The 15,476-nt window shown below is 42.8% G+C and overlaps 1 protein-coding gene across 3 annotated transcripts in view; it reads left to right on the forward strand.

Annotated features, from left to right (window-relative positions):
* Nucleotides 1–15,476, forward strand: part of CDH13 (cadherin 13) — a 1,172,242-nt gene that overhangs the window by 492,508 nt on the left and 664,258 nt on the right. For all 3 annotated transcript variants that reach the window (XM_003272479.3, XM_004087454.3, XM_004087455.3), the window contains one exon: nt 9,681–9,797. In XM_003272479.3, the coding sequence (XP_003272527.1) occupies nt 9,681–9,797 (117 nt within the window). The remainder of the gene's footprint in view (nt 1–9,680; nt 9,798–15,476) is intronic.

Genomic DNA, 15,476 nt, shown 5'->3' on the forward strand with positions numbered 1-15,476 from the left:
AAGAAGTTTGCCCAGAAGTTATGAAAGTAGGAGAGGGAACAAAGATGATAGAGGCCTGTGGATTGTTTATAAGGTTTTCACTATTTCTCTCTATCACTTACTCTGTTATGCAAAGCCAGGGTCCAGGAGTGCAGAAAGAGGGAGTGAAGACATGCGAATTATCTGGACACTCTTTGCTTGTTTGAATGTCGTCGTATATAGGAGATCCTCCAACAGGTGGCCAGCCTGGGCCGAGCTCCGTGTAGCCTTGTGTTCAGGTGTGCAGGAAGTAGGATCATTTCTCTCAAATCTCGCCACTTCCTCCACTTGGCTGTTAGGGAAGGCTTTTATGCCTTGTCTGGGTGTGACGGAAAGGGGCAGGGACAGACAAAACTTGGAGTGCGGTCCCAGCGGTAGAATGCCAGTCTGGCAGACATAACAAAAGTGAGCACTTCTTCACTTTCGGGACACCTTCCCCATTTGGTCTCAATACTGAGCACCATGCCTTGGTAGGTGTTAGAGGTTGGCTCCTGGGAAACAGACCATGCAACTGGGGAGGGGTTCTCAGCATCCACACCTGGAGGGGAGGAGGTCAGGGGGATGGAGCGGGGAAGGAGGCTGATGGAGGAGTTGCTGACTGCAGGTACCTGGAGGCCTCAGCCTTCCTGGGCAGCAAGGATATGGGCTGGGATGTCCCCTGAGCATGGTCCCACCTGAAAGCCAGGGGGCTGACCTTGACACACCCCTGACCAGTCACTGGATGGCCCTGCAGCCGTTTCTGTTTAGTCTTCACATCAACAATGAAAGAGGATGAAGTTCATGGAAATACTGTGGGGATATATTGCGTGGTTTCTTTTCATGAAATGTCCAGAAAAGACAAACATATACAGCCAGAAAGTAGATTTGTGGTTGCCAGTGGCTGTGGTAAATCAGGAATGACTGCTAATGGGCATGAGGTTTCATTTAAGGGTGATGGAAATGTTCTAAAATAAGATGTGGTGGGGATTGCACAACTGTAAATTTCCTAATAATCATTGTGTTACACACTTAAAACGGGTGAATTTCATGGTACGTAAATTATACCTCAATAATACTTTTAAAATATTGCTGGGGAGAAGGGCTCCAGCCAGAGAAATTGACTCCAACTCTCCCTTTCCATAAATCAAATGCTCACATTTGCATTGTGGGAGGAGCCTGAGTGTTCATTGCAGGACAATGTAGGTTCTTTAGAGAGTGCAGACCACTTTCACATGCAGCTTCTCATTTCATTCTGATAACCTAGAGGACAGGCAAATCATTGTAGGACAATGAGCACTGAGCTACAATGAATGTAGCTTGTTATCTTACGGCAGACCTGGGAGAAGGAGGAAATCCAACTAGTTTATTTACTTTCATCGCTTTAAGTCTACTCTCCACAAAGCAGCTATGATCCTTTTTATTGCAACTACACTCCTCAGCTCAAAACCTTTCCAGGCTCAGTCCTCATGCGGAGTAAAAGCCAGGGCCCTCTCCATGGCTTATGTGCCTCTCCAGGGTCTGACTTCCCTTTCACCAGGCCCTGACTGTCTGCTTCCCCTCACAGCGCTCACCTTGCCCAGGCCAGCAGCTGCCGTGGTGCTGAAGCTCCGCCATGCCCGGTAGGCTCTTGCTGCTGGCCGTGCCTCCTCCTCCTGCCCACTTGGCCCATTCTTCCTCCATCTTCCACTGCCATCTCCTCGGTGGACCCCTTCTTGCCTCCCTGTCTACAATATCAGCACCCCCTCCCCCTGAGCACTTCCAGCCCTCCTCCCTGCTGATCTTTTTTTCTCTTGAGCCATATGTGTTCTTCTCTTTCTCCTTCTGTGGTTTGCCCCCTCTCTCTAGAATAGAAGCTTCATGAGGGCACTTGCTTCTTTTAGGCACTGCACCATCCCAGATGCCCAGAATTATACCTGGGAGAGAGAAAGGGCTTGAGTGATATGTTTTGAAGAAATGAATGAAAGAATGAATGAATGCTGTAGTTAATATGGATCTACTCTCTCGCTCCTTCTCACATTCTTTTTTTCTTTCTGCCTTCCTGCTTCGCTTGGCCTCCACCCTCCCTTCCCACCCTCAACCCCTCCTCTGCCCCTCACTGTTTCAGGGGTGTCCCCTTTAGTTCTGATATATGTTCTTTGGGCCTGAGTGATGTGGTGCTTCCAGATAGCATGATACTTGCTTTTAATGCACTTTCAATTTCCCCTGAGATTGCGAAACAGGGAGGAAAGCAAATGAGATTTTAACCTCAAATGGCCTAAGACAGGAAGATGAAGACCTTGCTTAGCTGCGTGAAACCAGAGATCTTTGTGTAGGGATGACAGTCCTCCTCTAATAGAATCCAGCATGCATGAGGCTCCCTGAAGACACAACACTGCCCTTGTGACGGAAGCAAGTCTGGATGAGGCTGCAGCAGGCCTCGGATGACCCAGGCTAACGATGCTGTGGATCACTGTCCAGAGACTGCTGTGCGGGGGATTCCCACAAGACACACACGGTCTGGTGTTGGTGGCAGCCCCAGAACCTCAGTCTCCTCTGCACACCTCTGCGTGCCTATGTCTGTTCCTGTGACTGAGGGGATTGTGTTCAGCACACTAGAAGTGAGAGGATGTGTGGCATATGTCCGTGGGTCTAGGCAGCTGATGCATGTCTGTTGCATGCACATCTGTTCATGATTGCGTGTGTTTGTGTGTCTATCAAATGGATTCTGGTGTGTGTGTAAACCCACATGTGCATAAGAGTGTGCATTTGATGTCACAGAGAACATTTGACATCTGCACCCATCTAGTGAATCTGGAAAGCTGGAAGGGGCTGTGTGTCTACATGTGTCTGTGTTTCAGATCTGGCCTTAGGCCACCCACAGCCGAATTACTCACTCCTGATAGGGACTGAGTGGCTCACCCTCATTTTCTCACTTCCTCTGTCCTGGTGTTAATAAGACTCATCCTTCGCTTTTCTGCAGTTCTTTAGAGAGTACAGACCACTTTCACATGCAGTTTCTCATTTCATTCTGATAACCTAGAGGACAGGCACATTATCCTCCTTTATAGATGAGAAAATGTCCTTCAACCCCTCTGTGTCTTGACACGAGGAGAGCAGTGTTGGGCCTCCTCTCTGAGGCTGACGTAGCCGCTGATTCTCTCCTCTCACACCTCCTGTGGGCATCTCCTCTGCTCTCTTGCATCTTCATTCATTCACCACTGTGTTTTCTTTCCTCTGACCCCTTCTTCCTCAAGGTCAGCCGCATTCCTTGTCTCCCATTTAACTGAAGAACTTCTTTCCGTAGCTCTCCTTTCCTTCTATGCCAAAGTGCTCACGTTCATGTAATCGCCTAGCACACACCAAAAGCTGCTCTTTCTAAATTCAGCCGTCATCTGTTCATGGCCAAGCCCAGCAGCCTCCTGGCAGCCTCCGTGATGTTGGAGGAGACCTCTGCATTGCGTGATGTGGCTGTGTGCTCTTCCTTTTTGGAATTCTCCTCTCTGTCCTTCTGGTTTTTCTTCTTTTGCTGACTCAACTTTCTGTGGCCTTTGCTGACATTTTAGAAACTCGTCAAATGGTTACCTTCCTCCCTTTTCCCTCTTCCCATGATCTGGGTTGTGCCATCGTCTCCATCTCTTGCAGTGATTGTGTATGAGTGATTGTGACGTTTGTCTCCCTCTTGAATGCAATTCCTCATGTCCCCTAGAAATCTCTGCTTCACGTCCAACAGGCTCCTCAATGTCAACAGGTCTACTCTAGCACTTGTACCCCAAAATGCTTTCTTAAAAATCTTTGCCCACTTGGTATTGGCAACACCAGAAGTCAAGAGATCTTAATACACCCCTCCTTTACCCTGATCTTCAGTTCTTTCCCATACACTGCTCTTCTGCCTTTTATAACCATCTCTTGAATTGATTACATTATTTTTCTCACCACCGTTTTTGTGTTGTCCTTCTCTGAGTTTCTGGCCACAGATTGGCACCCTCACAGGCTTCATGCATGAAATGACAGATGCAAATACACACACACACACACACACACACACACACAAACACAGACACACAGAAACACAGAGAGTTGTCCCAAACCAGGGTATATGGATGTCAGTCAAATCAGGTATGATGGTTCTACACGATCCCAGTCATACAGAAACATATGGCAGAACATACAAACTCATTATCACAGGCTCAATCAAAGGTGGGTACAGCCACAAATATAGAAGTAGACACTTGGCCACAAACACATAGTTATAGATATACACACAAATCACAGACAAAGGTAGAAGCAGAGCCACAGACCCGGAAACACAGAGCCATGGATAAATATTCACTGAAGTTTCTCCTAATGTAAGACAAAAAGTGAAGCATCAGAAGAAGTAGGATGTCCTGACTTCAGTCATTCCTTTAAGATGCCACCGTGGCGAGCCCAGAGAGTCGACGTGCACATGGTGGCTTCTCTACAATCAATACCTCCAGCAGCACCTCACCCTTCCCTTCCAGGTACTGTTTTTCCAGAATCGGAGCCTCCTGCTTCTTTTCTTGGGCACTTTAGATCCAGGAATTAACACAATTGTGCCAATTGCCATAATTCTGGGATGTGCTGTAATAATCAAGGAAATGGACGGGCAGCTGTGGAGTTGATTAGCTGGTGAGCTGGGAGGACACCAGAGGTAGGATGGGGACGGGACTCAGGGACCTGACCACTCTGGACACCCGTGAGGACAGAAATATCACCCATTTGTGGGTATGAAAACACAAGCAAGCACTTCATGACACGCTATGCAAAGTTCATTATTGATGACACAGTATGCTTTGTCATAACTTTGGACACATTTAGACATATATTGTCATCATGAACTGAGACCTATGTTTGCTCTAGGATGAAGCCCATTCACCAATCCTTTACATCTGCACAAACTTCACATCTTTTTAAAGTGTTTCCCTAGACCGTGCTCTCATCTGAGGCTTAAGGTATTTTTTTTTATCATGAATGACATTCAGATATTACATATATTTTACATATTTCCTATATTTGCCACCCTTAATAAACCAACAGAATCTTCATAGATGTTAAATATCAGTTTTGTGTAAATACAACGCACTCTAATTTTCTTTTTCTCTCTTTTTTTTTTTTTTGAGATGGAGTCTCGCTCTGTCATCCTGGCTGGAGTACAGTGGCGCCATCTCAGCTCACTGCAACTTCCATCTCCCAGGTTCAAGTGATTCTCCTGCGTCAGCCTCCCAAGTAGCTGGGATTACAGGTGCTTGCCACCACACCTGGCTAATTTTTGTATTTTTAGTAGAGACAGGGTTTCACCTTGTTTGTCAGGCTGGTCTCAAACTCCTGACCTCGTGATCCTCCCACCTTGGCCTCCCAAAGTGCTGGGATTACAGGTGTGAGCCACTGCACCCGGCCAATGCTGTTTCTTTGTTTAGGGTTGGATTCGTTTTTGGTGGTTGGCTTTTTTGTTTGTTTGTTATATTATTCTTGCTTTTTCTTCTGTTTTATACAGGATCTAGTTTTCTTTGCCTGTATATAGAGTCCTTTTCACTTCCTAGAGACTAAAGTGTCTCTTACTTAGTCTCTTTCATTGAGATTTTAATATTCTTCTGTGATCAGTATAGTGTATCCAAAATAGAGTGCATTGAATATGATATTCTGTATTTTCCTACATAGCTTGTCTTAAATATTCTCTCTGCTAGCTAGGTAAATTGGAGCAGTTTGCACGCAACCTCTCTGAACTTTCTTCATTGATTAAGGAGGGATAAGATTTACTTGAGAGGTCTGTTGGAAATATTAGACGGGAGTCATGCCAAGTGCCCAGCACATTGGCCAGCATATGCTTGCTATATCATTATTATAGTAGTTTAGGGTAGTGATGGTGAGGGCAGTGGAGTGATGATGATAGTGGTTGGAACATGGTCTTCACAAATGCCTTTTTGGTCATGGCCTAGGAGTATCTCCTACTAACAAACCCAAATGTAACTTTGTCCCTGCTATGGAATATTTAGGATGTTTTTCATTTTTGCCCCTTATAAATCATGTCTCACTAAACGTCTTCCTTCATACAGTTTTATTCTTCTTTTGAATGTAACATTTGGATGCGTTCCTAGGAGTAAAATTACAGAGAGAAGGGATATGTACATTCATAAAGCTCTCAATAAATAAATATTGCCTGATTGCTTTTCACAAGGGTGCTATGAGTTGATACTCCCACCCAAATCAAGAGAGTGGCTATTTATAGATGCTTTCAGAGCCTTAGCTTATCTTGTTTCCTGTTTGAATTTTATTACATAAATTTTCCTTTAAAACTATCACACAGACACACACACACACACACATACGCACACACACACACACACTTTTATGGGGCCTTGGGGCCAAAGATGGAATGAAACTATCATTCATCACATGATTTTGATAGGAACGTATTGTTAATTTTGAGATGCTTACTTCTGATGATGCAGAAGACAATTTTAATTAGTATGTGGCATTAAATAAGATCAGTTTGCATATTGGAGATGATATTCTTTTTCAGTTATCTTTCAATCCTCTGATCAGATCGAGGAGGAAGTCTCAGCTTGGTGCTAACACGTCTTTAACACGGCTCTGGCCCCTTTTTACCTGTAAAATGAAGAGCTTTCCATAGGCAACAGTGTCTAGCTCAAATTTCATAGTGTCATTAGGTCTCCAGCATGTTTATTTTTATGTTTTCCTTCTTTTTATGTAAAGTGATACTAACGTTTTATTTAAAATGATACAAAGTTTTCATTTTGAACACATTTAATTAAAAATATGAGTTACACATACAGCAAACACCCTGACAGTGTCATTCCAATAATTGAACTTGGGACATGCTACTTGGAGAGTGCATTCCAACAGTTGCCCCACTAATCATATAATAATAACACGTGTCCCTTGACAATACACTGAATACGAGTCTCCATCATGCCAGACATAGTTTGGGACTTTGTGATTGTCCCTTTTTCCCTGTTCCTTTGTGAACGTAAGGACCTTGCAGTGGCTCATGAAGAGAGTTGCTTTTTATTTTTCATATTTTAAATTTTTTGAAGACTCTTACAAAGTATAACCATTTTGAAAATGCTTATCCATTACCCTAGAGAAAAATTACCTACTGTCGGAAGAGTATCTAAAAAAATATTCAAAGTGTACAAGTGCAGGCTTCTTACATGCACACATTGTGTAGAGGGAAGTGTGGCCTTTTAGTTCACCCAAAGAGTGAACATTGTACTCAACAGGTAATTTTTCAGCTCTCACCCTCCTCCCACTCTCTCACCTTCTGAAGTCCCCAGTGTCTGTTATTCCACTCTGTATGTTCACAAGTACCCACTGTTGAGCTCCCACTAAAAAGTGAAAATATGCGTCATTTTTCTGTTTGAGTTATTTCACTTTGGATAATGTCTTCCGGCTTTGTCCATTTTGCTGCAAAAGGCATGATGTTATTCTTTTTTTAGGTTTGTGTAGTATTCTATGGCATGCGTGTGTGTGTGTGTGCGTATGTGTATGTGTGTGTGTGTGTGTGTGTGTATATATATCCATATATATATATATACATATATCCCACATTTTCTTTTTTTCTTGTTTTTTTGAGACTGAGTTTCAGTCTTGTTGCCCAGGCTGGAGTGCAGTGGCGCGATCTCGGCACGCTGCAACCTCTGACTCCTGCGTTCAAGCAATTCTCCTGCCTCAGCCTCTTGAGTAGCTGGGATTACAGGCATGCGCCACCACACCTGGCTAATTTTGTATTTTTAGTAGAGATGGGGTTTCTCCATGTTGGTCCGGCTGGTGTCAAACTCCCAACCTCAGGTTATCTGCCCACCTTGGCCTCCTAAAGTGCTGGGATTACAGGCATGAGCCACCACATCCGGACCCACATTTTTTTTTCTCTGGTCTTCTGTTGTAGACACTTAGGTTCATTCCATGTCTTTGCTATTGTGAATAGTGCTATGATAAACACAAAAGAGGTATTGTTTTGATATAAGGATTCCTTTTCCTTTGCGTATATTCCCAGTAGTGGGATTGCTGGGTTGAATGGTAGTTCTATTTTCAGTTCTTTGAGAAATCATCATACTATTTGTCGTAGAGTTTGTACTAATTTACACTCCCACCAACAGTATATAAGCATTCTATTTTCTCTGCAGCCTCACCAATATTTGTTGTTTAAGACTTTTTAATCATAGCCATTCTATTCTGACTGGTATAAGATGATATCGCGTTGTAGTTTTAATTTGCCTTTCTCTGATGATTAGTGATATTGAGCATTTTTCATATGTCTGTTGGCCGCTTATACATGTCCTTTTGAAGAATGTCTGTTCATGTTGTTTGCCCCACTTTTTGTTTGTTTTTTTGTTTGTTTGTTTTGAGCTGGAATCTCGTTCTGTCACCCCGGATGGAGTGCAGTGGTGTAATCTTGGCTCACTGCAATGTCCGCCTCCTGGGTTCGAGCAATTCTCCTGCCTCAGCCTCCCTAGTAGCTGGGATTACAGGTGCCTGCCACCATACCCGGCTAATTTTTGTATTTTTAGTTGAGGCCGGGTTTCACCATGTTGGCCAGGCTGGTCTTGAACTCCTGACCTCAAGAGATCGGCCTGCCCTGGCCTCCCAAAGGGCTGGGATTACAGGTGTGAGCCACCACACCCAGCCTGCCCACTTTTAAATAGGGTCATTTTTGTTGTTTGAGTTCCTTATGAATTCTGGATAATAGTCCTTTGTTGGATGCATATTTTACGAATATTTTTCCCATTCTCTGGGTTATCTGCTTGCTCTGTTGATTGCTTATTTTGCTGTGCAGAAGCTTTTTAGTTTAATTAAGTTTGAAGTGTCCATTTTTTTTTTTTTTTGGTCATGTTTGCTTTTGAGGACTAGGCCATAAATTCTTTGCCAAGGCCGACATCTAGAAGAGTTTTTCCTAGGGTTTCTTCTAGAATTTTTATAGTTTCAGGTCTTATGTTTAGGTCTTTAATCCATCTTGAGTGAATTTTTATATATGGTGAAAGCTATGGGTCCAATTTTACTCTTAGGTATGTGATTATCCAATTTTCCATATGGGTGGTTAGCCCAACATCATTTATTGAATAGAGTATCATTTCCCTATCATATATTTTTGCCAACTTTGTTGAAGATCAGTTGGTTGTAGTTATGTGGCTTTATTTCTGGATTCTCTGTTCTGTTCCATTAATCTAGATTTATACTGGTACCATCCTGTTTTGGTTACTATAGCCTTGTAGTATAATTTAAAGTCAGGTTATATGATGCATCTAACTTTGTTCTTTTAACTTAGGATTTGTTATAAAACCAATTCTTTATTGGCTATAAATCAAATAAAATTTTGTATCTAAGCAAGTCCTCCAGATTGCTGACCAGGTGAGTAATCCACTAGCTTGGCAAATTAAGAACAGCAATATGCAAGCAATGAGGGATGCGTAAATCAAGACTGTCATTGTGAAAAGAATGATTTGGAAGTTGAGTGTTCAAATAGCTTAATGATAGTTATAGTGAATAACAATGTCAGCTTTAGTATTATTCTAGTAATGTACTTGGTAATGCTAATAGGGTTTGATGGAATACAATGAACACTTTCCAAACAGCTGTATGCTTTCCCAACAAAGGAACTCTATCTCAGAGCAGATTCATATATCATTTCAATAGGAGATTTTAATCAATCCTTTTGTTTTCCCTTTTAGGATATATTTAAATTTGCAAGAACTTCTCCTGTCCCAAGACAAAAGAGGTCCATTGTGGTATCTCCCATTTTAATTCCAGAGAATCAGAGACAGCCTTTCCCAAGAGATGTTGGCAAGGTAAGTCAGACAAACAACAAATGACAAAAACATGTTTTTATGAAAAGATGAGCACACAGGAAGCAGACTGAGTATGACTGTCTTGGTGACCAGCTGGAATTCATCTTCATTCCTCTATGATAAGAGACCAAATGGTTTTGTCATGAAAAGAATGTTGGAAGATCATTCATACGCAAAAGAGGAAATTGGAAAAAACCAATAACAGCTTTGAATATTACGGAGATCAACATGGTAGACAATGTTGAAATTACGCAGGAAGATGTCATTGGTTAAGAAATAAGGCTCATTGCTTTTATAGATTATATTCAGTTGATCACCAGATAGGGCCCATAGGATGGTAGTATGTTGATATGTGGCCTTCATTGAGATCCCGTTTTTCAAAATATTCTAAGCATACTACTGGGTCAGTTTTCCAAAAACTAAACCAGATCAAGGGAATAAAATCATACTAACCAGATCCAGAACCAGACATGGAAAACACTGTCCCATGAATCAGAACAATAGCTTTTCCAGGAAGAAATAGTCACTGTTAAATGTGCCAAAATACTGATACTGCCTCATCAGTACGTTCTCCCCACTTTAAGAGAGTCGACATGGAGAATCAAATTTTGAGCAGTTTGTACTTTTTGGTTGCTAGAAACAAGTGCTTGGTGCTGCAAAGAAGAACCAGCAGTCAGGCAAAGAGTTTTCTCAGCAAGGCAATTTACTTCTACAGAAGGGTGCTGCTTCCACTTCTGGCCACTGCGAGAGCATGCCAAACAAAAGATGGAAGGGATTTTTATCCCTAACGCGGTTAGTCCCTACTTCTGTGTCCTGTCCCCATTGGCTGGAGTTGGACCGTACAATCTAAACTGATGTGATTGGCTACTGTCAAAAATTGAATTTGGCTAATTAGGCAGGCAGGGAGAGGCTATCCATTATGGTACAAGGCATGTTTGGGCATGTCAGGGCACAGCAAGGGCAGAGGAAGGGCAGTTTCAGTGGGAAGAGCTGTTTCAGCAGGAGGGGCAGTTTACCGAATGGGTATCCGGGAGTAAAGAGGACTCTTTCCAAACAAGGAAGAGATGTGAAGTACAGATTGGGACTAATGGGAGAAGTTGTTTACGGAGCAGGTAGCTTAGGAGAAGAGACAAGGAAGTTGATCTCGAGAACAAAGAACAACGGAGTCAGAAATTAAACGTTTGCAGAGGAACTTACTGTATCAGACATTGGTGAGCCTGGAATTTGAAAAATGGTGGTTAGTTAAATGAATGATGTTAATGGCAGTTGCTATTGAACTACTAATTCATTAAATACACAGTACACGTTATATGCTGGACTCCAAGCTTGGGACTGGGTGTGAAGAAGCAGATAATAAAGCTAACGTGTTAGTGGGAAGACAGAAACAAGAACATTGCAGAGTATGACAAATGCTGTGAATATCAGAAATTGGATGATGTGAAAAAAGAGCAAATGGCAGGATGAAGGAGTGGAGGGAGGAGGGAATCTTTACACAGATGGCTGTGATGGCTGGTCGGAGGTACTGATGTTTGAGGGGGGACTGGAAGGATGAGAAAGGAACAGTTATAGGACTATCTGGTTGAACAGCATCTTTGGCAGAGGTGAGTCTACGTGCAAAGGCCTGAGGATGGGAAAGAATAGTGTGTAGTAGAGTCACAACATGGCTGGGTTGCATGAGAGTGAGCAAGGATGGCAGTGGTAAAAGTGAAGTTAGAGAGGCCAGCCTGTCCTTGGATGAGGAGTTGGGGTTTCATCGTGCATGCAGCTGGGGACCACTGGAAAATTTCCCCAGGAGAATGCATGTTTCGAAAGATCCTCCTGGCTGCCTTGTAGATAATGATTAGTGGTAGCAGAGCAGTAGAGAGGAGAAGAAGCAAAGAGACCCACTAAGAGGGGAGTTTGGTGGTGATCTGAACAAAGGTGACTTGGACTATTAAAAATTGATCCTGGATGGGCACGGTGGTTCACGCCTGTAATCCCAGCACTTTGGGAGGCTGAGACAGGAGGATCACCAGAGGTCAGGAGTTCAAGACCATTCTGGCCAACATGTTGAAACCCTGTCTCAACTAAAAATACAAAAAATTAGCCAGTGTGGTGGCATGCCTGTAATCCCAGCTACTTGGGAAGCTGAGGCAAGACAACCACTTGAACCCAGGAGGTGGAGGTTGCAGTGAGCCAGGATCCTGCCACCGTACTCCAGCATGGGCGACAGAGTGCAACTCTGTGTCAAACAAACAAAAAAATCGATCTTTGTGGCAAATTGAAAGAAGTGGTAATCCAATATCCTGGTATTCGCTATATTTATCATTTTAAACTCCCACTGTGCCAAAGATACCTTTCTCTAAGCAAAAATCTTTTCAAGAGTCTGGGATGTGATACATAGGGAAGCAGAGCTGCTTTAAAGGGATAGCCCTGTCCCCTTGGGCAGCCCTAGCCACTGTGATGATCCTTTTCTAGACAAGTTTCCTGGGAGCCCAAGATGCCAGGTGCCAAGGGACTTGAGTCCCCACTTCTTCAAAGCTCTGCCCAAACATTTTCTGAGACTCAAGATGTATTCTTGTTTTCAGTTTTCTTTTAGGTAATCCTGGGCTTCTCAACTCTCATCATGCATCAGAATCAGCAGAGACACTTAAAATGCAGATGTCAGGGCTCCACCGTCAGAGATTGATTCCACTGGGGTGGGGGTGAGGACCATGCATCAATATATGTTAAAATATCCGAGGTGATTCAGATATGCAGCCAAGGTGGAGGACTGCTGGTCTTAAGCAATCCTCCAAGAGTGGTTGGGGACCAGCTACATTAGCATCCCCTGGGAGCTTGCTAGAAATGCATATTTTCATGTCCCACCCCAAAACCACTGAGCCAAAAACTCTGGGGTTAAAGCCAGGAATCTGCGTTTTTACGCAGCTTCTAGTTGATTCTGATGCACACTCAAGTTTACAGAGGGCTGACCTGAAATGTATTTTCTTCCCCTGTCCACCACTAGTACACATCACTTTTAGTTGCAATTCCATTAATTAGCTTATGATAAGGACAATCACATTACAGTTGCCTGGAAAATCCCAGTTTACACCTGTTGTCCAAATCTGTCAAGTCCAGATTTAGACAATAAATCATGTAGCCATCCTATAGTTTTCTTCAATTACACACAATTTCCTCCTGGGTATATTTGGGTGAGTTTTCTCACAAGCCTCTTTTCTTGAGCTATTCAGTGGGTCCATAAGCATGCAGCTAATTGGGAACATCCTTCTGCATTGTTTTTTTTTTACTTATTACAGCTTCAAAAGGCAATTTGGTTTCCAGGCTGAGGACTCGCCTCTTCTTAGCCTGTTCTGTGTTGCCCATACTTGTTCTCAACTTAGATTCTCTACAAAGCAACTGCTTTTCTAAGTGTGGTAGGCTACTAACTAGACAATGTGCAAGAGCCTTCAAAACCTCTAGATGTTTTTTGTAGAATTACTGCACTGCTTTGCAAAAACCGTTTATTTGTCCATGCTTTTTATGCCTTTGAAGGTACATATTTTCCTTTTTGTTCCTGCTTGTTTCTATTTATTTATGTTACTCTTTATATCTGCTGCCTTATCCTCATCAACTCCACCACAGCTGACAAGCCGTGCTCTGGAAGAGATTGTAGATGTCTTCAGTGAGTGCTGGGGAGGCGAGGACAAGGGAAAGAAGACCAAAGAGGCGGAGCTCTGGCCTCCAAACACCACCACGCTCCCAAAAAAGTCTCTAAGTCAGGACACCTCTGAGTTTATAAATATTTCATATTAGACTTCAATATAGAATGCCATTTGAAGAAGAGATTCTGAAGCTCTAAACGTATAAAGACGTTTGTCTTTGGCTTCCCCTAGAAGGGAACACCAAGACAAGAATTCAAATGAAGGCAGTTCATTTGAGGGATGGAGGAAATATTTAGTAATAAAGTAAGGGAGAGACACAGAGAAGGGAAGGCATCTAGGAGAGAAGCTTGTTTATGAAGCCAGCTACCCCTGTGGGTGACTGGATTGGAATCTCATGGGCTAACTTTAACATGTGTGGAACACACTGTCAGCGTTTTACTACCCCCAGGGGATGGCCCTGGGATACTTTGACACCAGCTGGGGTATTTCCACTGCCAGCAGTCATGGGTTGAGGACTGCTTCCAGGGGTGTAAATTCTCTAGCATATCAGGTCTGCCCTGCACTCTGTGCACTGACTCGACAGCCTGCTGAGGTTTGGAGGAGAGCCTTAGACAAAAAGGATGCTGTACAGCAGCCACCAGTCTGCTGGTCTGCACTGAAAAGCTGACACATAGGGGCTGTGGACAGGGCACTGATCGCTTCTGCTTCATCACAAAAACTAATATATCTTTTTTTTTTCTTTGCATACTACGTTTCCTCTTCTGCTTTTACCTCATTTCCTGAACCAGCTTTCTCATGTCCTGGGCTTTTGAAACCCCCTGTGCTTGCCTCTCTCTCTCCATTAATAAGTAGTTCCTGCATCCCAGGAGGGAAAACCTCTGAAATTCAACCTAATTCATATCAACAAGCATATATTCAGCATCTGTTATTGATAAGGAACTGTGCTAGGGGCTAGGAATTTAATGGAGGAGAAAACAGACAGAATCGTTGATCTCGCGGGATTACAAAAGAGGCGACAATATCAGCACATAGTCCTTATTTGTCCAGCACTGTGCTAAGCGCTTTTCATGTTTTATGTTGAATTCTTATGGTAACAACCACATGAGGATCATTTTCCAGCATGCCAGTGAAGGTAATGAGACTGAGGGGTGACGTAACCTGTCCAAAGCCACACAGTTAGTTCATAACAGAGCCAAGCTTTGTTTCTGCTTTTTGAGATTTCAAAGTCTGTGCTCTTAACCAGTATCCTCAGGAAATACTAAGCCCAATCTGAGAATGCTCTTCCGTGGAATGAAATATCTTCACTGACAATTTCTCTTTTTAAAACAGCATTAAAATTAAGTGCAATCCTTGGAAATGCACTCAGAAATAAGATGGACAGAGGGTTGGATCAATAGATCGATATCTGATATGTGATAAAGGGTGTATATTAAAATGTTAGTGGTAGAATATAAGTTGGTGAACATATGGGTACTTGCTGTACAATTCTTTCAAGTTTTCTCTGCATTTGGAAATTTTGTAATAAAATGTTGCGAAAAATTAAGTTTAACTAAATATAAAATTATCATAAAAGACATAGGAGTTAGCATGCTGGCACAAAAACGCTTTTTAAATCATTTGTCTTGCATTTCAAGAGGGTGAGTGGAGACAAAGTAAGTAACTGGTTCTTGATTTGTTTTGTAATATTTTATTACAACGTGAATTCCTTTAAAGAAAGGAGACTCATATCCTGAAGAATGAAGACATCAAAAGCAAGGTGCTGTTGCAAGTTAGCCCTTGGTGGAGGGTTTTTCACAATTGGATATCCTGCTGTATAGAACTGAAAACCCACAGCAGGGTTATGCAGGCAGCTCCAGGGATGAGAAAAAGTCTTGACTGATACATAATTTATCTATCTGCCAAGTACTTAATTAGTTGGTAAGTAGCTAAACTACTAGAATTTGGCAGCTGCTTTTCCATAATATGAGGGAATCATATTACAACCCTGAGATTCCAAATCACTGCTACTCACTTAGATAGCAGGTGGGGAGTATAAGGGGTTGTATGACTCCCCCCC

The sequence above is a fragment of the Nomascus leucogenys genome, chromosome 2 (genome assembly GCF_006542625.1).
Source record: "Nomascus leucogenys isolate Asia chromosome 2, Asia_NLE_v1, whole genome shotgun sequence".
Lineage (NCBI taxonomy): Eukaryota > Metazoa > Chordata > Mammalia > Primates > Hylobatidae > Nomascus > Nomascus leucogenys.